At 37.5% G+C, this 27,870-nt stretch overlaps 3 protein-coding genes across 5 annotated transcripts in view; 2 read left to right on the top strand and 1 right to left on the bottom strand.

Moving 5' to 3' along the window:
- Positions 1–15,327, top strand: part of LOC107595080 (myotubularin-related protein 10) — a 33,373-nt gene extending 18,046 nt beyond the window's left edge. The window contains exons 3-17 of one of the 2 annotated variants that reach the window (XM_016285386.1): positions 280–416; positions 1,873–1,945; positions 3,776–3,918; positions 8,410–8,503; positions 9,006–9,153; positions 9,609–9,696; positions 10,003–10,091; positions 10,372–10,502; positions 11,199–11,268; positions 11,453–11,523; positions 11,941–12,113; positions 12,244–12,393; positions 12,552–12,572; positions 13,951–14,139; positions 14,237–15,327. In XM_016285386.1, coding sequence (XP_016140872.1) covers positions 280–416; positions 1,873–1,945; positions 3,776–3,918; positions 8,410–8,503; positions 9,006–9,153; positions 9,609–9,696; positions 10,003–10,091; positions 10,372–10,502; positions 11,199–11,268; positions 11,453–11,523; positions 11,941–12,113; positions 12,244–12,393; positions 12,552–12,572; positions 13,951–14,139; positions 14,237–14,839 — 2,180 coding nt within the window. In that variant the 3' untranslated portion in view covers positions 14,840–15,327. Of the gene's footprint in view, positions 1–279; positions 417–1,872; positions 1,946–3,775; positions 3,919–8,409; positions 8,504–9,005; positions 9,154–9,608; positions 9,697–10,002; positions 10,092–10,371; positions 10,503–11,198; positions 11,269–11,452; positions 11,524–11,940; positions 12,114–12,243; positions 12,415–12,551; positions 12,573–13,950; positions 14,140–14,236 lie in introns of both variants that reach the window. The other variant, XM_016285385.1, reaches the window with a different exon arrangement.
- A 2,365-nt stretch (positions 15,328–17,692) lies between these two features.
- On the bottom strand, positions 17,693–22,651 carry LOC107595077 (U3 small nucleolar ribonucleoprotein protein MPP10-like). Its single transcript, XM_016285382.1, has 11 exons — positions 22,556–22,651; positions 21,561–22,236; positions 21,225–21,415; positions 20,956–21,115; positions 20,609–20,750; positions 20,449–20,516; positions 20,072–20,209; positions 18,749–18,859; positions 18,393–18,500; positions 18,003–18,233; positions 17,693–17,906 (listed from the first exon to the last, which is right to left on the bottom strand). Exons 1-11 carry the CDS (start codon positions 22,636–22,638, stop codon positions 17,757–17,759), a joined length of 2,058 nt encoding a protein of 685 aa, XP_016140868.1. The 5' UTR covers positions 22,639–22,651; the 3' UTR covers positions 17,693–17,756.
- On the top strand, positions 22,625–25,061 carry LOC107595079 (methylmalonyl-CoA epimerase, mitochondrial-like). 2 transcript variants are annotated; one of them, XM_016285384.1, is made up of 4 exons: positions 22,625–22,673; positions 22,916–22,954; positions 23,178–23,518; positions 24,355–25,061. In XM_016285384.1, the coding sequence occupies exons 2-4, from the start codon at positions 22,927–22,929 to the stop codon at positions 24,505–24,507; spliced, it is 522 nt and encodes a 173-aa protein (XP_016140870.1). In that variant the 5' UTR covers positions 22,625–22,673; positions 22,916–22,926; the 3' UTR covers positions 24,508–25,061. The 2 variants fall into 2 exon arrangements, with proteins under 2 accessions (XP_016140870.1, XP_016140869.1); XM_016285383.1 differs by having other exon boundaries at positions 22,626–22,673; positions 23,172–23,518.
- Positions 25,062–27,870: the final 2,809 nt, after the last annotated feature.

Genomic DNA, 27,870 nt, shown 5'->3' with positions numbered 1-27,870 from the left:
TCTGTCTATTGCATGGAAAATACATCACAGTAGTGTCATTTTATTTCGGTTTAGCTCTTAAACATTTTGGTTGTTAGCAGAGAAGAATATGGACATATACTGGAGTGGAGTATAGAACAAACCAAACCAATAATACTTGTCAAACACAAGTACCAACCCTTCCTTTCAATGTATGTTTTTAATATTTAAATTGAGTTAAAATTTGAGCTAATCATCCATTGCTCAGCTGATTGTGTTTTTCCTTCCTCTAAATTTCACTTCCTTATTCCCTCTTCACAGGTGAAATAGTTGTGAATGAGGCTAACTTTGTAAGGAAGTGCATCAGTGCAGAAAGCTGTCAGGATGACCTCTGGGGGAAACTTGTGTGTACTAACTTCAAAGTTTCCTTCATTACCCATAATTCCTTGCCACGACAGGTAAGCACAGACTTATTTGAGAGTCAGTACTTCGATTTGATTTGACTGCCTTTGACTACGACAATAAGCAGTGATTATGGCATAGAATATTATTAAACACAAAACATGCTTTTGGATTATAATATGACATTTTATTGTGTTCTCACAACTTTAAAAAAAGATAGATGAATAAATAAAAAGCGAAATGAAATGAAAGTTAAAAAAAACAACATGTTTTTATAAAATGTATCCAAGTCATTTGAAGAATTGCTGACTTTAACAATTCTGCTAGCAGAAAATACATGTGTGAATTTTATTTAACTTGCTCTGCTGTTTTCAGCGTGCAATGGAAATAATTAACCTTCTAGCCCTAAAACATCTCCTATAGTTAAAATAAAAAAAACTTTTCAGGATCTGAATGTAGGTGTAGGATTGTGAGCATCGTGGCTGTGTAGACTTAGAGAATTAATCTACACAGTTGAGCAAAATAAATCAATAGATTTGTCTGTCTTTTGCACTATAATTTGAATTGATTTATTTGTAACTGATCATGACAGTGTTTTGATAGAGCCACAGTGTGTAAACATTTTGAGGAAACACTACTGTTGGCTTGCATTCACTTTGGTTGACTCCATAAACTGGAAAGGACACAAAGGGCAGTCGTGGCCTAATGGTTAGAGAGTCAGACTTGTAACCCAAAGGTTGCGGTTTCAAGTCTCAGGTCTGGCAGGAATTGTCAGAGGGGGTAGTGAGTAACCAATGCTCTCTTCCACCCTCAATTACACGACTGAGGTGAGACCCTTGAGCAAGGCACCAAACCCCCAACTGCTCCCCGGGCGCCGCAGCACATGGCTGCCCACTGCTCCGGGTGTGTGTTCACTACTGTATGTGTGCACTTGGATGGGTTAAATGCAGAGCACAAATTCCGAGTATGGTTTACCATACTTGGCCACACTTCACTTCACATTCAACTTTAAGTATTGAGAAAAGAAGGTCCACAATATATGTGTGAAGATATAGGTGAAACATATTACAGTATTATAATGTATACAATATAATACAGTTCTTTTTATATTGGTGTCATGAGTATTATTCCCTACTAGATTGAATATAAATGGGTCGTATAAGGAGGGAAATACGTTTCAGACTCCTGTCAGGCAAAAGAATCCAAAGTTCTTTTCCAGAGCAGTGAAATCTGCTACACATATTAACCTGTATAATCACTCCTTCCTCTTAAGCAGCTCACAAGTTAAACATGTTAATAATCTCCCTCAGTTGACCGATGATCAGCTGATTTACTAGGGAAAGAAGGTCAATTATTATTACAGTCCTTAAAAGCTAATACAGGTCACCCATTACACTGGTTCATACACTGGCTAGCTGTAGCTCATGAGGTTCTCTTGACTGGATAACATCAACAAACAGACTGAAAGCAAATGAATGAAAAATTATCCTTGTCTTGTTTTATTGTTTACAGAGATTCCAGTGCACCCACCGCCTCTTGGGCGAGCACGATATCCCGCTGGCTTGCGTGGAGCAGGTAGTAACAGGTAATTCAACAGCACATGAATACACTCCACCACACTATAGGGGGGGTATGGGCATTTAGTATGTGCAAGAACGCGATTACAAGATCATGTTCAGTGGGGGGGTGGGGGTGATATTAGCGATTCCCCCTCCTCCCCCCTTGCCATGGGCCCTTGTTACTCTGTTCCACTATTGCCCCCTGTATGAGATGAATGCCTGGGGCTCCACAGACCCCAATTTGAGAAGCACCGATCCATGAAATTCCAACCATGCTTTTAATAGCCTAAATGAAAATGTTTTGAGGCGTCTCACTGGTCAGACCCAATGCAGCTTTATATAGAATGTCTCTTCGTGTGTTATCCCTGTCGTTCTCCTGTCTGCCATTCTTCAGTGTTTTTAGAGTCGCTTGTTTCCTTCTTTTCTAACTTTGTTTGTTTTCCATCTCTCTTTCTACTGTACTTCAGTGCTCAGTTTATTCTCTCTTTCTGTGTCTGTTCCCCTTTTTCCTTTTCGTAAACTTCTACAGCATTTATGTTAACATAATAGATGAATGACTGTAACCCTGTTTGCTTGGATTTTCCACGAGTGATGCGGTCAAATGTGACGCTGCAGTGTAGCTGCAGAACCTGTTTGGGTGACTGCTTTTAGCATAGCTGGAGATCTTGTTTGTGTTAGATCTTTGCGCTCCCCTCATTGCTGACTTAGCCCCCCAAGTGCTGAATTGCTGTGCTAAACAGATGAAGTCTTCTTTTTCCTTTTTTTTACTCCGTCTGTGTGGCTTTAACAAAGGATCTTTATAAGAGATTCAGGCTTAGAAGAAAAAAAACACTGCATGCTCTTTGAGGCTTCAGTCTCAGTCTCAGTCTCTTCGTGGCTTCAGTAAGGCACGCGGAGTGACCCCTGGAGTCTGGGATAGTGCCCTTGGAGGCTATCTATACTATATTAATTACAGGACTGAAAGCTCCAGCAGACCATATCTGCTCATATTTCTTTTTTTAATTTTTTTAAATTTGTCACGTGCAAGAATAATGTGCTTTTCTCACAAAAATGTTTTCTTCCTTTTAATTTACTTAAATTAATTAACTACATCTTAACAACACAGTTGGGCCTTCAGTAGGTTTGGTAATATATTTACATTAGTTAATATGAAAATACAATGAAAAAAAAACTGATTCATTTATTGCTCTTGTGTAGTAATGTAGTAATTTGATATGTAAAAGGTGATTGTGATTAAATATATAATGTACAGTAGGCTTTTTACAATACATGTATAAACGGCATGATAGTGAATGTGATATTGCTATAAATGTGTTCTGCTAATATGAAGTTGATATCTAGTGAGCATTTTCTCTCTCAGCCCATTAGTGGATGTACTTACTTGAGTAGAGGAACTCATTCTGTGGTAAAGATAAAGTGTCATGTTCTTTAGAACTCCAAATGTTAAAAATGGAACAAGTGGTTTTAATTAGAACTTCTGTATTCCTCGTTAGTTACCTTAGGGATAGAGAACTTGCTTCAGTTTGTTATTTTATTTATTACTTTAAACCTAGTCATGATTTCTTGCGCCTTTAGACTGTTTGACTGAATATGATGTAATACATATTACTCATAATACAGATAATACAGTACTCCCTCGCTCACTAGCACATGTAGAATCCAATAGTGACATTAGTAAACTTGGTGGTAAGAACACATTCTATGATACATAACACTGTAGTGTTCATGCAAGTCTGCCTCTTGCCACATCCCAATCCCAATTCTCCCCATCTTTACCTGTACTCTATCTACTTTCATTATCTGTAATGCTTACAAAATCCAAATAAGACTTGTTTTATGTGTGTTTTTTAAAATAGTGAATGATGTTAAGGGGAAGCAGAAGATTTTGGGTTCCAATCAGAAGCTGAAATTTAACCCTACTGAGCTTATCCTCTACTGCAAAGACTTCCGCATCATCCGATTCCGCTTTGATGAAGCCGGACCCGAGAGTGCTAAAAAGGTACAAAACACACACACGTAAAATAATTAACCTCTCAGCCTCTTGCACCCAAACACACTTGCACATGTTCACACACTTTTGCGTTCCTGGCGCTTTTGGATTGGTCTGAGAGAGGATTAAGAGCTAATGTGTTTGGCTGCATCCCCCCGCTGAAGTCTGGGTGTTTTTTCCCTGAAGTAAAATTGTAAACAAGTACAAGAAATTCCTACATGTTATTGGTTCCCATCCTGGAATGAAGTGCAATTATGAGTTGTAAGGCTGGGTTTTGACACAAATTTCACGATTCGATTCGATTCTCATTCACAAGCTTGCGATTCGATTACCGATTCGATTTGATATCGATTATTTTAGATATATATCAGGGACAGTACATGCCAAATTTTCTCAAGGAAAAAAGGTCTGTTGAACTGAGGCGCTACAGAGATCTGTCACTCCACATTAAACGGGGCCAAAACTGCATTTATTGCTTGAATACTGCAATACAATGGACAGAATTTGAAATCTGAGACTTTGTTTCATATCAAAAGCACAATGCTTATTGCGATTTATTGGATGGGAAGTGCCCTTCAGTGTTCCGTCCATTAACTGAAAACAGGCTAGACTAATCGATTCTTGGGATTTAAGAATCGATATCATTCCATAAAAATGAGAATCGATTAATATAGAGATATCGATATTTTTTTACTCAGCCCTAATGAGTTGTATTAATTTCAGCCGGTGTTCTGTCTTTTTGTGTATGCAGTTTTATGCAAATTGATTTCGTTTTGTTTTGTCAGTGTCCTACTTAAGCAAGAAACCTTTCCTAGAACTCTAGGCCTGTGGTGTTTCAGGAAGTCTCTTCTCTAGTTCTCTCCCCTTTCCAACTGAGAGGTTGTAGGATGAGTGGATTATAGTTTGTCTTTTTACCTAGACAGCATTGCTTTCATCCACCACCTCCGTCTGGTGGACACTGATCCCACTGCAGATCTGTAATGACGAGTCACAGATTCATCTCTTCCTGCTATACCCCCTCATACACGAGATGCAAACCAGTGGCGTGTGGTAGATTGTTACTCAAAGATCCTTTAGATTCAAATGTGAAATTACTCTGTAATGTCCATATGGGTGAGTTGTTTACTTTGAAATTGGTCCATTCATCTTCTTAAATTTGGTTGCAATCCTAACAGTCTGGCAATATTCAGTTGACAGTGTAATCAGCCATTCACAGTGGGAGGAACTGGTTCCTCTCACGTGAGTTTTCACGCTTGTTGCACAGTTACCCCTTCACATGCACGCCACTTTGAGATCAAAATGAGCTCAAGGGAGGCAAAAAAAAGAAACGAAGAACTTTATTCACTGGTGGTGCTGTTGAACAGGGTTGTTCTATAAAAATGAGAGATTTATACATTATTTAACCTCATATACTACCATTCAATTTACTTGTTTTTTTTTTAAAGAAATACTTGTATTCAGCAAGGGCGTGTTAAATTTGATAATGTTAAAAATTATTTCTGATTCAAATAAATGCTGTTCTGTTCATCAAATGATCTTGATTATCAATTTAAAATGTATTTAAATAGAAAACTGTCAATTTAAATTGTAATAATATTTCACAATATTACAGTTTTTACCGTATTTTTGATCAAATGCAGCCTTTTTGAGGAAAAGAGACTTCTTTCAAAAACATTTAAACAACCTACTAACCCCAAGCTTTTTGTATATTTTGTAATATTATTATCACAATTTTTTATTTTGCTTTATTTTCATATTGTCCCATCTGATTTTTAGATTCATTCAAGTCTTAGACAGAAAAGATAATCAGAGATGTTCTATGTTCTAAAATTGCCCTTAATTTTTAATGTTAGTTATATATTTTTGCTTTTCCCCGATGGTAGACTTAAAAGGCCAAAAAATGAACTGCAGTGAAGCATATTGGAGTGTTTGAAAGTTCCCACCAAAACCATCAGAGGCTCTCTGCCTCATAAAATAAAGCTTTTTCTGTTGAGGAATGTCCCTCCCTCCCGTTATACAACTGTGCCATAAAGAAGATAAAAAGAGCTCTTTATACAAGCTGATCTGATCATACCATGAACTCTGAGCTCTGTGACTCACACCAGCCTACAAACCCATCCTGTTGCTTCACAACAGCTGCTGTTGCCTGGCAACATGGAACTTTGTGTAAAACGAACATTCCACATTGTGCTCCTGACTCAATGGCTGTCATTCCTGCAGTATAACGAGCCCTGATTGGCCATTCCTATAGCATGACTCAGAGCGAAATGAACGGTTTCCACAGCATCTTTGGAATGATTGTTAGTCATCATTTATTAGTCACTAGACTCTCAAAGGCTGCACTTAGAGCTGTTTATGTTTTTGGAAGCAGAAAAGGGAGTTTTTCTTTCAGTAATGGGAAAAAGACTGTGAGGGAAGCCAAGCTTTTCACCTGCAGTTACCCACCAAATACAAGGCCCAAACTTCAAGGGGAATAACTAGAGGTATAGAAGGAGTGAAGTAAATGGGGAGGAAGAAAAAAGAGGTGCCAAAGTTCAGCTCGAAACAGTCTGCCAGGTCCCGAGAATGTGTGAAGGAAGGGGGAGAAAGGGGCAAGAAAAGCACCACAAAAAACAAGAGAAACAAAAAGCCCTTTGAGCGCGGCTCTCACTTTCTGAGCGCTTAGCAAACACGCGCATTTATCCTGAAGTTCCGTTCCAGAGCTTCTCTGATGCTTTTGTTCCTCAGTGCCAGTGAATGCTAAAAAAAGGAGCTTACGTGAAGGGCAAGTAGAGTGCGTTTCCTTGACAGCCGTAGCAACAAGCACTGCTTATTCATATTGCTAGCAGGTGCTAGTATTATGGAGGAGCCTAAGGGAATCTGATGCGAGCAGATTTCTAGGCATCTCAGCTCTGATTGGATTAAAATGGAAGTAAATGTCAAATATTGTATTTGGATTGTGAAGGAGAGACTCCTTCAATGTGTGTTTTTGGATTCTAATGTGTCATTTTCCTGTCGGCTAGGCTAATTACTGAGTGGAATTAATGCATAAACACTTGGGAAAAAAATAAATGGAACAAATATAACAACTGGTAAATTCATAATATCCAGTTGGAAATTACAGAGCTTCTTTTCAATTCACATGCCTAATGTGTCATCAGACTATACAGTGGTCACTGGTAATTCCCAGCACGTCTGTCCCTAGTCCAGGTTTTTCTTCTTTAGAGTTTCCTACACCAATCTTCATAGGGAAACCCTGCTGGCAAACAAAAGTACGTTTTTGTCCTTTTACCAATATAAGCATTCAATTCTTTGTTTGAGAAGCACAAGATTTAGGGGCCATTCACTCAGAATGCATTTTTGTGTTGAAATGCAGGGCAGTGGAATAAAAAAAAAAATCTTTTTAACTTGGGTGCCATGTTTTTAGAACATTGTGTCACGCAGAAGATGCTGCAAAATACACAAGCTCAATGGTCAAAGACTTCTAATACATCTAGCGCATTTTTATATAGAAAATAAAACAATTTGTACAGTGGAATACAAAAACGTGTTCTGTGTGAACGAGTTTTCTGGGTTTCAACTCTTGTTTTTATACAAGGGATAGTTCATCCAAAAATGAAAATTCTGCCAAATCCAAAAGACTAACTTCAAAACACTATGGAGGGACAGAACTCTCCCAGGTTTCATAAAAAATTTCTTTATTTGTATTTCGATGATGAACTCTTATGGGTTTGGAAGAATTTGAATTTTTGGGTGAACTACACCTTTAAAATGAAATTATATGAAAACATATAAGGGTGAGTGAATGATGACAGAATTATCATTTTTGGGTGAACTCTCCCTTTCCATGCAAGTGGGACGTCGGTCATGCAGAGTACGTTTGTTATTTGAAGACTCATCTGTGAAATATGTAATATACAGCAAGAGAAATGTTGATAGTGTCATAAAGGTTGAAAGTCCAGCCTAGCTTGGGCTCTGTGCACGTTGTTGAATGTTTCCATGCCTGTATCCGACAGCTGTGCCAAGAAAAGCTCTTCTGAAGAAATAAACAGAGGAACTAACCAACAGGTGTTGTAGGAAAACCGATAAAAGAAAGAAAAATTCCCAAACTTCACCATGCAGTCCTGAGGGTGGAGGATATCAACCAGTTCAGGACAAACCACCTTAGCAGTGTTTTATGCCTAGAATTTAAATCAAGCACTTCAGGTGCTGATGTTCAGTGCCCAGTGGCAGAAATATCAGTTCTGTATGCATTATTTCAGCACAGGCTAATTTTCTCTTCCAAATGCCCTTCCAAAGATTAGAGGTGTACATTTCTCATTTGTAGTGGAGCATTTGGAATTTGCGAGGGTTAATTGGTCTGGAAACATTTTGTTAGTAAATGTCAAAAGTTGTATTGTGACACGAAAGGAGGAGGAATTTGTTGTAATGACATTTCAGTTCTGTTTTCTGAAGAAATTGCAGTGAAACAGTGAAGGTCATTTTGTGTTAGTCATGTGAATATGTGATTTGCTTTTACAGGTTTGTCTGGCCATCGCTCATTACTCCCATCCTGCTGACCCACAGCTACTCTTTGGCTTTGAATACGTCGGAAAGCGATACCATGGATCAACGGGTAAAAAAAACATGTGTGGCCGTAACCGCAAATGATTTGCACTGTTTCCACAAGAGCTGCCTAACTTGAGTTGAGCTGTCCATACATTCAGTTTCCCTGCAAGTCAGGGCATGAGAAGACTTGCCAGGGAATGCAAAGTGCTCAAGTTATGAATATTAAGATTTATATGGCTGCTATTATTGGGCTGTATTTTATTTTGTATATAGTTTTAAGACATGACAGAATGGCAGAATGTAACCTGATCTTGATTAGAGGAGCTTGTGACGCAACCAGTAATGCAAACCTAATACATCCTGCCTTTAAATGTAAATTAATGTTAAAATATGCCAATAAAGTAGATCTGAAGAGGGTTTATATATGCAGTGTTTGTCCATTGTCCAAGTTTTTTTTACTTTATCTAATACGTTTTAAAACATTTATTATAAAAAGTCATATTTTTCACCCCTCGTTAGTTAGCATCCCTGTACTGCTGTTTGAGCATGTACACGTGTGGTTTGTTCAGGTGAGCGGGTGAACGGCGTTGACCCTGGCGGGGGGATGCAGACCACCCTGTTCGACTGCTCCTCAGACTGGGACAGAGAGATCAAGCGTACTGGCGCCTCTGAATGGAGAGTGTGTACCATAAATCAAGGCTATTTCATCTCGCCCAGGTAAGTGTATAAATGTGAATTTACAAGTAAACTGTGGTCTATTTTGCAAACAGCTTGTATTATATGCACCTTAAGCTGTAGATCATTGCTGCATGACTCATAACCTTCATGTAACAAGTGAATGTGACAGAAACACAGGGATGAGTATGTACAATATAAATGGTTATTGTTAAAGTGACTTGAATTAGTCATCCTAATCAATCTCCTGTTAAGACGGTGATAACTGATTAAATTATGACCGGATCACATAAATCTGCTCAGACAGACAGGAATGTTGTCCTTTCTGCAGTAATCCTCTGGAATAAAAGCACGGATCTCACTGATCCACACACAGTTCAGTATCAGGTCATTGTGTTTATAATACTGACACAAAGAAGCATCACATATTTGACTGTGCTTCACACTGTCAGGAGCCATTTATGTGAAATGTAACTACTTTTTTCTGTTGTTTGCAGTCTCCCAGAATTCTTTGTGGTTCCGGTATCTCTAGCGGATCAGGATCTGAAGCAATACGCCTGCTTCTTTTACTCCCAGCGTATCCCGGTGAGCGTCATTTAACAGGCTAGATTATTGGTTTTGGATTGAAAGAGGAGGAAATCTACAAATCACTTTTACTACCCCAGTCTGTTTTGCTCTTACTCAGAGAGAAAGTCACCAGTTAGTGTCTTCATTAAAAACTTTGCACAATGAGAAACCATGTCTTATTTAAGCTCTAAAAGTCTTACTTGGTAGATTGATTTACACTTAATAGTTGTGAGTCAACCGTGTGTGTCAACATATTATGTAGGCTCATAATAGACATTTGAAGAGTATTTTTGTGTGTGTGTGTGTGTGCACTTTGGTTTGTAGTTATGGTGCTGGAATCACTCCAGTGGGAGTGCTCTGGTCCGCATGTCTAACATCAGTGACCTGCAGCAGCAGAGGAAGGTGGAGCAGCGGTAAGAAAGAGAGAAACCATTTTAAGGAGAAATTAAACAATAATCGTACTGTTGTGAGAAAGTAGATACTCTTTTGGCTGATAATATACTCTGAACAGCAATTTATATATATATATATCTATATATATTATCTCATGTTTTGGAAAAACTTATCAGAAGTTGTGATTGTGCTTGTTTGCTCATCTCAGATCTTTTGACAACATGAGCTCAGTGGGGTTGCCAGATCCAACAATACAGGCAGTCATATTCAAAAAACAATGAATCCTCTGTGTTTCTGCAGGATTTCCAGTGCCATCACTAAGAGCCACCCCCTCCGAAGTGATGTTTTCAAGTCGGATTTGGACAAAAACCTCCCAAACATCCAGGATATTCAGGCTGCTTTGCTGAAACTGAGGCAGATTTGTGTTATAGGTAATCAATAATACCCTGTTTGAGAAAGGGATGATTGTGGTACACGTATAAGACTGTAGGAAATCCTTACCAGGCTTATTCATGTTTATTCATAATTTAGTCTGGGCTATGGTAAGGGAATGTTTTAGATTGTTCCAAGAACCCCACACAGTGCTTCCAGGTGCCATTAAAAACATGTTGAAACCGTTGATACTCTAACTCCGAGAATGAAAATCTGTAAAATTATATCAAAGCTGACTCGTGGTAAGTCATCTGTTTATTGCCGTATCCATTTGAACCCTCTTTACACTACTAAAATGCATTTTTGTCAATCCTGTCACAAGTGGACGATGTTAAATACAGGTGTAAACAGGGTCTAAAATGTTTTGAGCTTGTCCGCTGCCGACCATTTCCAGAGGATTGCTTTCATAGTGTCAATATGTCAAGATTACGATCCAAATCGGCATTACCATGTTTATTATTTCCATTTGATTCCTTTCCCATTTACTTGTAAGCAGAGTAATGGCTTCATTTATTTAGTCATATTTGTGTGCTGCATTTGCCGCTCCTGTAGAATCTACAGTGTGACAAAATAAGAGGAGAGGGTCTAGATGGTCACACAGGAGACTCATTTAAAAAGCATCTTAATACCAGGTGGAAACGGCATTGTCTCTAATGCGTCTTTCTGCTTGCTTCTGTATTTATATGCATATGCAGATCCCTTTGAGGAGTCTGAAGAGAAGTGGCTGTCATCCTTAGAGAGCTCAAGATGGATGGAGTATGTCAGGTATGATTGAGAAACACTCAGTAGTCACCATACTTGATCTCTCAGCTTGCGCCTGAAGTGCTTTTGTGCCAGAAATGTTGGCAACAGGCATAGATTTCTGTTTGTGCATTCTCAGGTGTTTATTTAGGTCTCAACAATTTTGTCTGTAGATGTTGATGCTGTGTGGTATGCATTTTTTTTACAGAACATTTCTACGGCATGCAGTAGAGGTAGTCTATATGCTGGAGAGCAGAAATGTGCCTGTCATACTTCTAGGTAAAAAATCTCTTTTACAGTTATGATACAGATTTTTTTTCTCCATCCTGTTGTGTATATATATATATATATATAAATCCATATATTATATTATATTATATTAATGCAAACCCAAGAAAATAATTATCTATGGTCATCAGCATGCCACAAATGCAGTTATTAATAATCAGGTATATTATACCCCATACCCCCCCCCCCCCCCCCCCCCCCCCCCCCCCAAAACAAAATCATCATATAACCAAAATAGGATTGCCTGAGGGGAGAGTACATTTTCAACATATTTTCATTTTTGGGTAAACAATTCATTTAATTGTTCTGTTTTCTTTTATAGTCAAATCTAATATCTCAAATGTAATATCTTGTAAATCTTATGTGAAGTGATAAATGATCCTCTTTATTCTGTATGTGTGTGCACAGAGAAAGAGGATCGGGACCTGAGTTGTGTGATTTCCTGTCTGGTGCAGCTGATGTGCGATCCTCACTGCAGGAGTCTGCATGGCTTCCAGGGTCTGATTCAGAAGGAATGGGTAATGGCTGGGCATCGGTTCCTGGACCGCTGCAACCATCTGAAGAAGAATGACAAAGAGGAGGTAGTACATTGTTTATCAGTTGGATTCCAGAATCTTGTTTGTTCATCGACTGTATGAGGCATACGTGTGGCCCACTTCTTTCATATATGTGAATATTTTTTTTCATTGCTCATATTATTTCTCTCTGCAGTCTCCTGTGTTCCTGCTGTTCCTGGACTGTGTGTGGCAGCTGTGGAATCAGTACCCAGCAGCCTTTGAGTTCACTGAGGTGTACCTGACAGTGCTGGGGGACAGTATGTGGGTTCCCATCTTCAGCACCTTCCTCTTCAATTGCCCCCGACAAAGAGCAGAGAACAGCAGGGTTAGATGCTTTTTGAAGAATTTTAAAAATATTATAAGTTGGTTTAATGAGTTATACACACACACCTTTATTCCATTTAAATTTTAATAATGATTATTAAAACTTAATAGTTATGAACATGTGAACGGTCCTACAGGCAAAGAGCAGAGCACAGCAGGGTTAGATGCTTTAATTTAGTTCATTTAGTTAAACTAGTTGAATTAAATGTATATCATTATTATATGTTTATATATAACAAGTTATACACTAGTGTTCAAAAGTTTGGGGTCTGTAAGATGTTTGAATGTTTTTTGAAAAGTCTTATGTTTACCAATGCTGCATTTATTTGATCAAAATACAGTAAAAACTGTAATATTGTGAAATGTTTAAATTGAATTTAAATAAGTTTCAATCTTCAATCTATTTTAAAATTTAATTTATTCATGTGATGGCAAAGCTGAATTTTTCAGCAGCCATTACTCCATCAGTATTACAAGGAGACAACAGAAATGTGTTTTGTTGTGTTTTTATTTTAAATCATTTTTATGTTTTCATATATTCCTAATTGTTTATTATTAACAATATACACAGTCAGCAATAGTCTAATTGTAGGATGTTTATAGCCAAACTAGACATAGAAACTTGTAGTTATATACTCAAGTGTCTATATAACTACATATTTTTATAAAAGTTGTGTTAATACAAGCAGCCTGTGAAATTAGTGACTTGTTAGACTTCCAAAAATGGCAAATCATGGAAGCTTGTTTAGCAGGAGTTTCTGTAACCTGGAGTGTCTATAACAACTGTCCAGTTGTTTGGTGTTTTAAGAACAATAGTTTTTTCGATTATGATTGGGTACACTAAGGCAAGACTTCAGTGAACATCATTGGAGAAAAATACTGGGCGAGAACTTGAAGTGAATTGTAGGGACTCTTGAACACCAAGAAGGACTGTCCCCAAACAAAACAGAACTACTGCAGCAAAGTGACAGCAAACCTCAATGTTCACCTTGAAGATCACGTTTCCACCAAAAACCACTAAAGAGAACATCACAAAACCAACATCCGTGAAAAAGCCACAGTTGCTAAAACTTCAATCACAGACACCAATGCTAAAATGTAAAACAGATGGTGTCATGATCATAAAACCTGAACAGTTGGAGCACCAAGATGAACTCAATCACATGATTTGAATAATCTCAAACCACTGTGGGAGTTTTAGGGAGATGAGTGAGAAGCAAATTCAAAAAGTATTTTGATAGACAACATTCAGCTGGAGACGAATTAAAAGTTAATCTATTCTGAGAAGATTGGAAGCTGTATTAGAGGCGGATAGTGCTAAAACAGCCTAATAAAGAAATATTGCCTGTTGTATTCACATTTTTTGTCCAACCCCTTTATAGCTGCTATCTTACAATGAATTTATATTGAAGTGCAAGAAATGTCTGTTTTATGATAGGTTATTGTAATATCATATCAAATCACTCATTTTTATCAAACTTTGAGTTGACGTCTCCCTTTCTATGTCTGTCTGTCTCTTTCCCTCTCACCTCTTCAGGATTTTGCAAGCAGTAAGAGTATTCACCTGGGGCAGGACCAGGCTCTGCGCTTTCCTCCAGTGTGGGACTGGTCTCAACAGTTCAGTCTTAAAGACCAGACTCTTTTTAATAATCCCCTGTACGTGGGCAAGATCGCTACCTGTGTGCAGAACGGCACAGTGAAGACATTCACACACAGGCGCAGCAAGGTGAGCTCTCGATCTCTGCTAGTCTGTGTGCTGTTGACTTTGTTATCTCTAAAGTAATGTTTTTTAAAAGAAAATTGTTTTTTTGCTACTCCCTCAGAAAAACTACAGTTCCACGCTGCGGGGTCTGCCCTCCGCTTTGCGAAACGGATCGCTTGGACCGAACGACACCCTAGCGCGCCGGAACTCCCTCGTGCTGCGTCTCCGTTCTGATTTGTCTCAGGTGCGGGAGCAGCAGGAGACCCCATCGGAACGCTTCATTCGGGACTTTTTCTCTCGTCCTGTCGACCTACAGGGCCTGCTGCTCCCCCAGCTCCTCCCATCTCACCTCTCTGTCTGGAAGCTCTACTTCCTGCGCTGGGTTCCCGAGGCTCAGATTCCTCAGGGCGGCCCCATCACTGCCTTCCACAAGCTCTCGGTGCTCACAGATGAGATTGACATGCTCCAGAACCAGTTGAGGCAGTACAAAGGAGCAGGCGGTACTCCTAACAATCTGCACGCGGAGCACAGCAAAATGTACTTTAAGGCGACTTCGACCCCTCACCAGCCCCCTGCTCCTCCAGAGTACCTCAGCTCCTCGTTTCCTTTCTCTCCTGTGGGTAACCTGTGTCGCCCCGGCATTCTGGGGTCTCCTCTTAGCAAGTTCCTCAATGGAGCCAAGATCTGGCTCTCTACGGAGACGCTGGCTAATGAGACGATTTGAGGGCAGACTGCTGGGATAGGACTGTGAGGTCAGACAAACATAGACAAACATCTAAGGCCTGAAGATCTTCTCATTTTGAATGTGCAGGCTTGTGGTACTGACAGTTACCTGGACATTTTTATTCAGTCTGTTGAGAGTTGTCAGGCAGTGATTTTTTTTTGCACCAGATTAAATATAAAGCTCCAATCGCACATCGTTCTGACATAGGATTGTTTGGATCTGTTGTACACTGCCTGTATATACTTTTCTCCTTGTGTTAAAATACTTGGTGGATTTCTCAATTTGAGGCTTGTGGCATTAGTTGGAAAGGAAGTAGAACTGGTAATACTTCATATTAAGCTTCAATTTGTTATCATTATTTAATGCATTAGGTATCATGAACTAACAATAAACAATTTTTTACAGCTTATATTAAAGGTGCATATGAATACACATACTACTGTTTGAGGTTTGGGGTCAGTTATTTAATAAAAAATTAGGTAAAAACAGCAACATTTAGAAAAATCATTACAATTTTAAACAACTGTTTTCTAGTTTAATGTTTATTGTTATGACAGCAGAGGTGAATTTTCAGCAGTCATTACCCCAGTCTTCAGTGTCACATGATCCTTCAGAAATCATTCTGATATGCCGATTTGATTCTCAAAAAGTGTTTCTTATTATCATTGTTTATTCATAATACATTTACTAATATAAATTTATACTAACTTAAAAATGAGTATAGTATATGTAGAATTAACATTAATCAAGTTTAAATAAATGCTAGTTCTTGATACCTACTGCATTAATTGATGTAACAAATTGAACATTAACTTAAATCTATGGTATAAAATGCGCATATATTTTATCTTTTAATCCTAAAATAGTTGAAGATTTCTTGAAACCTTCTGGTAAGGTCTAACGTAGTTAGCTTAATTAAAATCAATAACCAAAATTGTGAAACTTGATATAGGAATTGACGGTTTATCGGTGTAAACCCATATATCAGGCAATAACTGTGCACATATTGGTGTCTGTCAGGCTGGCTGGATTCCAGTCTGTTAGACCCGTCGCTTTCTAAAGCACAGCTTGGCTGTTTGAAGGTGACTGACAGCTGCTCAAGCCAGTCAGCCGGTTGATTTGGCTTGCAGTGCAGTCGGTGTCTCAAACAGCATCTGACTGTCAGATAAGACATTTATAATTTGAGAAAGTTGTGCTAATGCACCTGTGAACTTTTTGAGTTATTTTACTAGTGTGACAGTATCACTGGTCTTGGTTTGATATGTAACCCTTTTAATTATAGATTTTTATTATGGTTGGGGACTGTATTTTATTTTATTTTTTCCAATTTATATTCTTTAACTTGTTTTTCCTAGAACTGGTACTTACCTTTTCTCCTGATACCCTTTAACTAGTCTGAAGTAATGCACAGTATGTGTGTAGTTTACCAGTAGTGCTGTAATGAGTATGAAAACTGTGTTTGTTCTAATGGCACGGTTTGATTTGTCAAACGGCACTGATATTTATTCAGTTATGCAAAGATACTTAAAACAGGGATGTTGTACAGATGCTCTGTGCCTTGTTGTGGGCCCTGATTGCAGTGTACCTGTTTCTTTTTCTGGTTATTAAAAAGCTACAAAAGCATCACAGGAGTTTCCCCTCTGGTGTGTGAATGGAACTATGCTGACTAATTCCAAAGCTATGTGTGGCAGTTGTTTAGATATCTGTGGTTGGTCGGTTGTGTCTGTGTAGAGAGTCAATGAAGGTTCTTAATTTTAGTTTTTGACTGTGAGCTCAGGGGAGCCTTGCGAGGCAATTTGCAAAATCTGTCTCTTCAGATTTTCATGCAAATAAAAAGAATTGCCACTTTGAATGGAGTCCTGCCATTTTTGTTCATATTTAACGGCAGTAAATATGACTTTCTAATATTTTTATGAGATTAGAAACCAGTAAAATCATTTTAATCTCAGCTTACGTTGACAGAACACAAGTTCAGGTGACACTAGCTGTAACCAAACCAAGGAAAACATTACAGAGCACTTAACTCAATATTAATGCCCTTTTCTGACTACTTAGCGCTATGACAAACTGTATTTACGATTATTCATTTAGCAGACACCATTAGTAAATGCTTAAGTAAATCGCAAATGGCAATGAATAAAATATATAAATTAGTTTTTTTTTGGATGATGCATTTATTGAAAGTTACAGTGGTCCCAAAAAGTATTTAATATACAAGAAATAATAAAACAATTTTTTATAAAAATATGTAAATATTACATACTGAAATTATGTACTGCAATATCAAAAACAGTAGTATTTATTTTAAATAAATATAGCACAAGCACATTTCCACAAATGAAGTGTTAGGTTTATTATATGAAGATATATTGTTCAAAAGCAAAACGTTTTGGACACTTTCCGGTTGTCAGACATTGTGGAACATGTTCATTTGTTCAGGTAATTACTCTGCACGAATTCCAGCGTGAACTCAATGAAAACTGACTTCAATACATCCATGAAAATAGTTAAGAAATGTGTCTAGAAAAATCTACAAACGTGTTTGCAGTTGCCCCTTGTTTTGATATTTTGTATCTAATGCTGATATTTCAATGTCTGACTTCAGTGTTTAAATACTTTTTGGGGCCACTATTGACAGTATACTAATGATTTTAATGAAAGCTTGATTTATTAATATAGCACTACCAGGTAAGGAACTCTGTCTATTCACAAGCAATTTATTACAAGAGCAAACAATATTTTCATTGTTTTTAGAGTTAATAGTGAGAGTATATAGTACAAAAACAGACCGAAAAAAAATCTCCCAAGACACAAATATACAAGAAAAAGAAATCTATTTGAATAAAAATGACCAGATACAACAATTCAATTTCTCATAAAACTAATAACTGTACATATTGCTTTTGACAAGTCAACATTACAACTTGAGCTTGTTTACAGAAATCTGTTTTTGTTTCTTTTTCTTTGCCGTCTGGTCCTTCGAGCCCTTGATTTGGCTCTTGACTTGGTCTTGTAATTGGGAGAAGAAGGCTTGAGAGGAACGCAGAGCCTTATCCATGCCATCATTCTGTCAGAATGTACAGGGGGAGAAAATATTATACACAAACAAAACCACAATAATGTAATTGGATTCATTAATACTGCATTTGACTTGGTTACCGACCGTGAGTACTTTGGCTTTTCCTCCTTTAGTAAGTTTCTTGAGAGTCTGTTCAACCTCAGTTTTACTCTTCTTCTTATTCTTGTCTCCTTTCATCTCCTCTTTGAGTTGCTGTCTCTTCTCCCGCTCTTTAATCTTCAGATGCTTCAGTTTCTTCTTCTTCCGTCTCTCTCGTTTCTTATCTGTAGTGGTTTTTTCTGTGTCTCCGAGTATGTCTCCTGCCTTATTCTTCTCCTGAGATAAGGGAATAAAATGCATTGAAATCTAATGAAGATTCTGAGATCTAATTTGTGTAAATGTTTCACTCAAATACTACAAAGCAAACTCTTTCGTAAGCACTTAAAAGTGAGGTTTTCTGATAAACTGGAAGTGATGCGAGCAGGCCACACAGACCTTAATCTCCTCTGGAGCCAGCAGTGTGGCGTCACTGGCATTGACTGGAGCCACTTCCTCCATAGTAATAGAAGGCAAGTTGGAAACCACTTTCACCTCAGGAATATGCTAAACAGAGAAATAACACATGAAGAATGACTCATCTGAACATGCTGTACAGAGAGATGAACTTAGCAGAACAGGAATCCATTTTACATGTTTAGGCCAATATATTTAGTTTTAATAAACAGCCTAATTGAATGTTGTTGTTTTTTTCCATTTTATAGGTACATAGCTTGAAATCATTTTTTTTATCCACGTCACACATGCAGGAATACACTATAGCTGGCTCAAGCCATAAGGAGAATTTAACTCACTGGTTTTGGTGTAAAGTGGAAGTTTGATAGCGCATCCAGTTTAAGGAAGAGTGTGTCCATGAGTTTCTGGATTTCTACATGTGCTGGGTTCTCTTCCTCTTCCTTCTTTTCCTGAAGCCCACAAAAAAATATATTATATATTTGTATTCGCAAGGATTATTCATTTGATCAAAAGTAACTGTAAAGCCATTTATAATGTTAGAAAAAGTTTCTATTTCAAATATATGCTGCTTTTTGAACTTTCTATTCATCAAAGAATCCTTACAAAATGTATAGTTTCCACAAAAACATTACGCAGCACAACTGTTTTCAACATTGATAAGAAATATTTCTTCAGCATCAAATCCGCATCGCTGAAGACTGGAGTAATGGTTGTTGAAAATTCAGTTTTGCCATCATAGGAATAAATTACATTTTAAAATATATTTAAATATAAAACAGTTGTTTAAATTGTAATAGTATTTGACAATATTACTGTATATGTACGTGAATCACAATTTCAGACATCATTCAAATTATAACCTAAAAGCCTGGTTTCACAGACAGGGCTTAGACTAAGCCAGGATTAGGCCTTAGTTCAATTAGGACATTCAAGTAATTTTTTATAAATGTGCCTTAGAAAAAAACATTACTGATGTGCATCTTGACAAAACAAATGCACTGATATATTTTAAGATCAGTCAGTGTAAGTTTCTTTTATTTGAAACAGCTCAGACTTACATTTTAGGCTGCGTTTACACTTGGCATTAACATGCGACCTGTATCCGGATGTTGTCCACATACACATTGAAAAGACAAGTGTAAATGCGCTTCTGATCGGAACGTTATCCGATCAGCGTGTCCTGCTCCAGAGGTAGTCGAGGACGCATTGTGATCGGATCTCTGTGTAATGTAAACGCAATCCAGCCATCGTGTCTGCATTCGCTAATCGACATCACACAAAACCCCGCGCCCTCTCTCGCGAACTGTCAGAAAAAAAGACGGAGAACACCCGTGTGGAGACTAGTGAGACTCCTACACTTATCTATGATTTGTAAAATGTCCCGAGACTGAAAATGCTTTTCAAAAGAAAGCCCACCCCTTCAGGTTGACTTTGCACCGGGCCATCCTCTGCAGACTTATTTAAATATTGCGTGGGAAAGACAGATCCGATCGGTTATCCAGATAGAAAAGTCAGTTGATGTTGCCAAGTGTAAACGCAGCCTTAGTCTGGGAATAGGCTTAAGCCTTGTCTGCGAAACTGGGGGGGGGGAATGTTTTTATACCTATACATAAGTATGAGCAGGAGGTGAAATGAGAGACATAGCTGTGGACAGGACTCACCTGTGTCTGTTTGATATATTCTTGCTCATAAACTTCGGCAAGACTCAGTTTGCTCTTCTCATGGTCCAGAGTAAGTCTCTTCTTATACTCAAACACCTCCTCTTTAGGCTTCTCTTTCCTTACCACATCATCCCACACCTGAGACACAACCACAATACAACAAAAAAAAGTGAAGTATACTGGGCCATATTTACGAATCAAGCTGACAAACATTCATAAAAACATTCCTAGGTAAACTGTGGTATTCAATTCAATGGGCAATTTGCACAAAATGGATTAATGAATGATTTAAACAATTACTTTACTTGCCTTCAAAACAAAGACGGCATCATATTAGAAGATGAACATTAAATATAGAACATGAAGTTTAAACAAACCTGATCTTTGATTCTTTGCTTGATAATCTCCTCAAGCTGTAAGGTAGTTTCCTCTGTGATTGCTGGAGCTGTGGAGGAGAGAAACAAAGTAATGAACAAATCTATAAAGATTCTCAAAGCATTAAGCCTTTTGCTGTGAAGATCAGCATGAAACTCTCACCCATCCTAGAGGCCTGGTCAAACGCTATATCCTCCTCCAGCATGCTGTTCTCCGGTCGAGTCTGAGCGCTCACCTCTCCTGTCAGCTGCCACGGCTTCTCGGACAATGCAGCGTTCTCCAGTTCTTCAATCTTTTTTGCCATCTGTTTAAATTCACATCAAAGCAGGCTTATAATTGACAACTAAAACTTTAAAAAAAAAAAAATTTTGTTAACTGAAACACAGAAGAAATGAAATATAAATAGTACATGAAAAGCTAAATGAAAATGATAAATGTTGCCTTGACAACTAACTGAAATAAGCACTAAAATGACTGAATCAAAACTAAAATAAAAATGTATTAAATACCTTTTCCTGTCTCTTTTCAAAGGATGACTTGGACTCCGGTTTAGGCACGTTTTTGGCTTTTCCACCTAGAATATCTTCCACATCCTCACCCTCACTGTCATCAGGAAGGTCAAAGGTCACCTTGCGTAAAGCATTTCTTGCTCTATCACCCGTGTCATCCCTAAATTTAGAGGTGAAATGCATTAGATCTCTGAAAGAAAATGCTGTAACACTATATTCTGCTAACACACAACAATGGAGGACAGCAGGTATCCATCCTCATGACTTACTCCTCCACATCAAAATCTTCCTCATTCATATCCTCTTCATCCTCCTCCTCCAGCTCACTGTCATCATCTTCTTCTCCCTCATAATCATCATTAGATTCTGGTTCCTTCTCTTCATCTGGATCCGTCTGTTCAGGCTCTCCATCCACTGGAGCAAAGAAATCTTTGTATTTCATATCTCTGGAGCTTTTCTTCTGTAAAACAAAGACACAGAGATTCATGAGAAGTCATATTAGACCCAAAAGTTTACACACTGGGGGGTCCATAAACGTGATGCAACAAATTAAAATAATTTTAAAAAATAAATGAAGACTCAGGAAAAGTCTTTTACACCATTACCTTTCTCTGTTTGTTCAGCTCTAGTGGTTTATCAAAGCTGAGTTCCTCGTCATCATCAGATGGCAAATTCTGAAAGTAGTCTATGTCCGCCTCTACACTCTCCTTTCCTTCTCTTTTATCCATGTTATCCAAAAAAGCCTCCATTTCTGACAGTTTAAAAAACCTGTCATCCACTTCTGATGGAGTCCTATTAGACTTTGATAATTTGGCAGCTGACTGTTGCTGTTTGTTTTTTTTCTCAAATTTATCTACATCAAAGTCCAAATCCGAGTCTTCACCAGAGAAGTCATCATCCTCATTGCTTGCAGATGGTGTCAACCTCTGCTTAACTTCCTCCTCTTTGTCCTTATCATCATCATCATCCTCATCTTCCTCTGCGCTCTCTTCCAAATTATTAGCAATTTCCCCATTATCAACATCCTCCTCCTCTTCCTCTGGATCTTCGAGAAATGTTATAGTGTCATCTGTGACAGCTTGCTCAACTGCCTCCTCAAAATGTGTCAGTAAAGCAGTGTTCTGAAGCTCCAGCTCCTGCCAGATCTGCTCCTCATCAAAGTTTTCAATGACCAGCTGCTCCAGTGGGCTTCCTTTGCAGTCTGCAGGCTCATGGGCTTTATGCCGATCGTAAAGAGTCTTGGTAAGTGTTTTGAAGTCTGTTGCCAGAGCATCCTGGACACTGAATAAAGATTGAGAGCATAAAAGAGAAATGTCATTATTTGTTTTACCCACACTCATATGTAGTAGTATTATTATTATATTACTATTTGCATATCTTTATCATTAATTATATTTATTTAGAGTTTAAAAACAAAACTCCCATAGAAAATGAATAGAGAAATTAAAGAAAGGTACATGTCACATATATTAAACTCGCAAGCACAAAGTGGGACTTTTGCACTGTGTGGCCCGACACGCGTTTCAGCTTCTTTAACGTTAGAAAACGTTCTGTTTTAAATGAACAACAACATATTTAAATAATTGAATGTGCACCTAACCTGAGAAATAGCTCCGGGTGTGCTGTGTTGCTGTTTAGTAACTGTAAGCAGCTCTCCAACGTGCTGCCATCTCCGTTCGCCATCTCAGCACTCTCACATGGGTTTCTGCGTACGCTTGGTAAATACAACCCTCGGAAACAAAATGCACTATGTTGCGTTCCACATAGAAGGTTCCATATAACCTTATAACCTAACCTTTCTTAATATAGCGATTTACTGGTTTGTAGTCTACCATAATCCTGTTTTTTAAATTGAAATATTATGAAAAATATTTACATGAGTAAATCGTGGCTCTATTACCAAAACACGTAACTGAACACGTGTTTCGCACTGTTTAAATAAAGTTTTGTTTGTTTTCAGTGACCGCAAAGATGGCTTCCTTTTTACTGAAGGTTGCAGGTAAAATGTAGTAAATTGATATTGTTTTGGTGTCTTTAAGTTTTTCCTTTAAACGTTTGCAACATTTAGAGCTGCTTTATTCTAATTCCACACGTTGCAGTTATATGCATCTTACTCCTTGACAGCCGTCGTGAATAAAATCCATCATAGACTATTTTTGTTGTAATTGTCGTTCAGGATTTAATGCATCCATATTGCCATTTCATATCTCTTGAAGTTACAGGTCTCTCGAGGTGTGCGTTGCACACCTTACCTTCAGTGAGGGCATTGTCTCTGACTGTACCGGTCAGTCAAGGTGTCCCTCGGTCATTATGGAAGTTAGGCAGGCTGAATCATGTGGCTATCGCAGTGCCAGACCTAGAGAAAGCCACAGCACTCTACCGTGATGTGCTGGGGGCTCAAGTAAGCGCCATTGTGCCTCTCCCTGAGCATGGGGTGTACACTGTGTTTGTGGAACTGGGAAACACCAAATTAGAGCTTCTGCACCCTCTGGGAGAGAAAAGCCCTATTGCAGGATTCCTGCAGAAGAACAGAGCCGGGGGGATGCATCATATCTGTATCGAGGTAAAGATTAGATTAGGTTAGATCGGTAGTTCTCAACCTTTTTAGAACCCCCAGCCCCCAATGTCCAACATAATATCCAAAGCCCACCTGTACTGGCAAAGATGTTTCTTCTAGTGTTTCTGCTGTAATTTTGACACTGCTGCTTTCTACAACTTTCTTTTTTATCCTATTTAATGAAACACAATTTGAAGATTCTGATTCTTTGTTTTTCAAAAAAAAAAAGAAAAAAAAAGCTATTCGGGGGAAAAGTAAATATGATTTGAGAACCAATGGGTCAGGCAATACTCCTCTTTTAATACTCACATTTGGTTGAAAGGTTTTGTGTATGTGTGTGTGTGTGTGTATATATATATATATATATATATATATAATTATTTTTTTATTATTAAATAAATGGATAAAAATAAGACACCTTTATATATACATTTCAATTGTTATAAAAAATTAAATACTGGTATATGATATTAAATATTCTTTTATCTGTTAATTCTTGCTTGTGTGTGTGTATATATATATATATATATAATTATTTTTTTATTATTAAATAAATGGATAAAAATAAGACACCTTTATATATACATTTCAATTGTTATAAAAAATTAAATACTGGTATATGATATTAAATATTCTTTTATCTGTTAATTCTTGCTTTTACAATATTCCAATATAAAAAAAACAGTAGAAGGGATAATAATAATAATAATAAAGAAAAATAATGAACATTCAGAAACTAAATGTCTTGTGATTCGATCACATTGCAGGTGTCTTCACAGTAAATATTGAACTTGTTTCATAGTTTAGTGTCAGTATCCATAATGTTGCCTGTTCAATTGCAGGTGGATGATATCAATGCTGCAATAGTTGATTTGAAGGAAAAGAAAATCCGACTGCTCTCCCCAGAGCCACGGATAGGAGCTCATGGCAAACCTGTGATGTTCCTCCACCCTAAAGACTGTGATGGGGTTCTTGTGGAGATAGAACAAGCCTAGCTATTACACAGGAGATTGTTATCTAGTAAACAGTGACACTTTGATTAGGCTGTTCATTTGTGATCATTGCAAGAAAAATTTGATGATTCCACTTCATTTTTAACCTGTTATGGTGTACTTGATATTCTTGGATTTTGCCTTTTTTCTGATGTAAAGATTTTCTTTAGTGACTTAATAAATTATTAATTTAAGTTAGTTTGATCCTTTGGCCCTTTACAAGCTCACACATTCAAAATGTGTACAAATATTGTAAAGCTTGTTAAATTTTCCTCTTTTTCTATTCATGTTTGTGTGACACTACGCTAGGGGTTTTTGTTGTTTTTTAATGATGATTACAACAATAGAAGCCAAAATAAGCTCAATTAAATGCATGTTTTAAATGCTATAATAAAATATCAGATACGTTTTGCTATGTGTATGAATGTGAATTGTAATCCTTGCAAGCCTCTCATCTGGCTCTCTATGGAACAGACAGATTGGAGCTTTCTTTTTTTTGCCTGACAACAACCATGTATTCCGGGAGACAAGCTGGCTCATACCCATCTCTCCACTGTAGTCCCAGTAAATCTAACGAAAAATAACGTATTAATAAAGCAATATTACATGTTGCTCTGAATTGAACATGAAGAAAACAAGCATCAAATAAATCTGAAGCTAGTTAAAAACATTTTTAGTGGAAATATCTTCAACGGTGCAAGGGATATTATCACGCTTCCTAATGATATTCTGTTGAAGCTTGCTTGTTTTTTTGTAGACATAATGTGAAAACATCTGCCTGGATAATCATGAGGCAAGAGTAGCTGCATGGTAATTGTTTTCAGTAGCCCAAAGGCAGCTCATCCTAGGAGTAAAATTGGGAACCAATGTTTGTGGGCTTTCTCACTGTGTTTTCTCCAAGGTCCTGTTTGAATTTTCCAGCTTCAGCACAATTAGAATAAAAGTTTTTTTTCTCTGATGTTTTAAGCTGTTTTTGACATTTCAATTCATTCGGCAGTCTGAAAAGGAACATAAATCTAACGTAAATAAATCAACGAACATAAATCTAACGAAAAATAACGTATTAATAAAGCAATATTACATGTTGCTCTGAATTGAACATGAAGAAAACAAGCATCAAATAAATCTGAAGCTAGTTAAAAACATTTTTAGTGGAAATATCTTCAACGGTGCAAGGGATATTATCACGCTTCCTAATGATATTCTGTTGAAGCTTGCTTGTTTTTTTGTAGACATAATGTGAAAACATCTGCCTGGATAATCATGAGGCAAGAGTAGCTGCATGGTAATTGTTTTCAGTAGCCCAAAGGCAGCTCATCCTAATTGCACATATTCAAACCACATGTCCAGTTTTATCTGGGGCATTGGAAGCTGTTTATTGCCTTAGCCTCGAGAAATACGTTTTCTCAATCTACAAGAGAAGGGAATTAAGTATCTAATATTTTCTAAGCTAATGTAGTATTGATTTCATTGTCATATTATTATTTATTGTCTTATAACATTAAGGCATTAGCTAATTGTTCTCATTTGCATGTATGATCTAACATGCATTAACTTCCATGTACACCCAACAGCATCAGGAAAAACAGATTAAATGCTTCATGGAAACAGCGTAAATCTCTCTTATGTAATGTCATATGGACAATCTGATCGTACAGTGATGCATCATTTGGGCGAAATTATCCTTCTAAACAAGGCCTGAAAGAAACGGCTTTGTATAAAAGACATCACACGAGTCTTCAAGGGTAGTGGATTTGTAAACCTGTATGGATACTAATTGTTAGTAATGATTGATGACATATTAAAAAGGACAGTTATTAGCAAGAAAGCTAAAGAGTAACGCTTAAATCCGCACGTGTTCAATGCTAAGCTTTGCTAGTTTGCTGATGAAGACTTGATTTAAAGTAAATGAAGATGATAGCATCATTTTAAGATCAATTCCCCACACAATAAAGCTACGATTGCTCTCTCTCTCTCTCTCTCTCTCTCTCTCTAGTCTTTCTGCTCTTTTTCAGGTTTAGTCTTTGAGCCAATTCTCATTGTTTCTCTTCTCTTTCATAATATGTGTTTTCTGTTTCTTATCCATTTTCTCTTAAAAAGGACAGTTATTAGCAAGAAAGCTAAAGAGTAACGCTTAAATCCGCACGTGTTCAATGCTAAGCTTTGCTAGTTTGCTGATGAAGACTTGATTTAAAGTAAATGAAGATGATAGCATAATTTTAAGATCAATTCCCCACACAATAAAGCTACGATTGCTCTCTCTCTCTCTCTCTCTCTCTCTCTCTCTCTCTCTCTCGGGTGTGTGGGAGAGAGAGAGAGAGAGAGAGAGAGAGAAAAGCCATCTCTCTCGGGTGGGGCTTGTGGTGATTTAGCCCCGCGCTGCAGTGGAGCGCCCCCTGCTGTTCTCTACGTCCCGCTCTTCAGTCTCCGGGATGCGGTGTCGATGCGGTTACCACGCTCTATACCTCTAAAAACACAGGACTTCTATATATGAACATCACGACATCAAAGGTTATGCAGGTAGGCTGGTTTTCTGTCTTATGTTTCCCCCTGTCTGAATGTTTGCTGTAGCGTGTGGATGCGGAATGAAGTGATGCGCTCGTGAAGGATACGGCAGGGGTTCATCCTCTCAGTGCAACATCAAGCCCGCTGCTGCGAGCACGTATTCAAGATGATAGTCGTCCTCCTCAGCCGTCTTCCAAAAATGAAAAGCGGTGTTACAGTGAAAAAGATGGAAGGCTCGTCGGTTTGTTTCTTTCATTTTTGTATCCAACTCCTTTTCATTCGAGAGCTTCTTTGGTGTGACTATTCACTTTCTCATTAAGGACCACAGCTGAAAAAAAAGGTTAAACGAAAACGTGGGAAGTCGTCAAAAAAGTTAGTCTAGTTTAAAAAAATAGTCTCATTTAAGTTTTATATTTTTACCTTGAGTCCTCAGAATGTAAAAGATTCTATCTATCTATCTATCTATCTATCTATATCTATCTATCTATCTATCTATCTATCTATCTATCTAGAGTAGTTGACATTAAATATTTTATTTTTTAAATGTTTAAACTATAATTCATGTTTTTAAATGAATTATTATTTTTAATAATATGATTATTTTTTAAATAATAAATATGCAGATACTAGTGAATAGTAATAGTAAAAATAAATAAATAAATAATAAAAGGTTTTACTGGTGTGGTGAAAAGCTTAACAGGGTCACCCAAGATTTACAATTAACAATCTTTCTTATGTAAAATTGGACCTACAATCTTCATCTTCTTGTTCATGGAAATGTCAGATTTTGTTTTGTTTACAATTACTAATGGACCTGCTTGGTCAGTAGCCAGTGAAGTCTGATTAATAAATCTGTTTGTA

This window comes from Sinocyclocheilus grahami, unplaced genomic scaffold, assembly GCF_001515645.1.
Source record: "Sinocyclocheilus grahami isolate Dianchi unplaced genomic scaffold, SAMN03320097.WGS_v1.1 scaffold196.1, whole genome shotgun sequence".
Lineage (NCBI taxonomy): Eukaryota > Metazoa > Chordata > Actinopteri > Cypriniformes > Cyprinidae > Sinocyclocheilus > Sinocyclocheilus grahami.
Note: the sequence above shows the minus strand (reverse complement) of the source record. Positions and strands in the feature narration are given on the sequence as shown.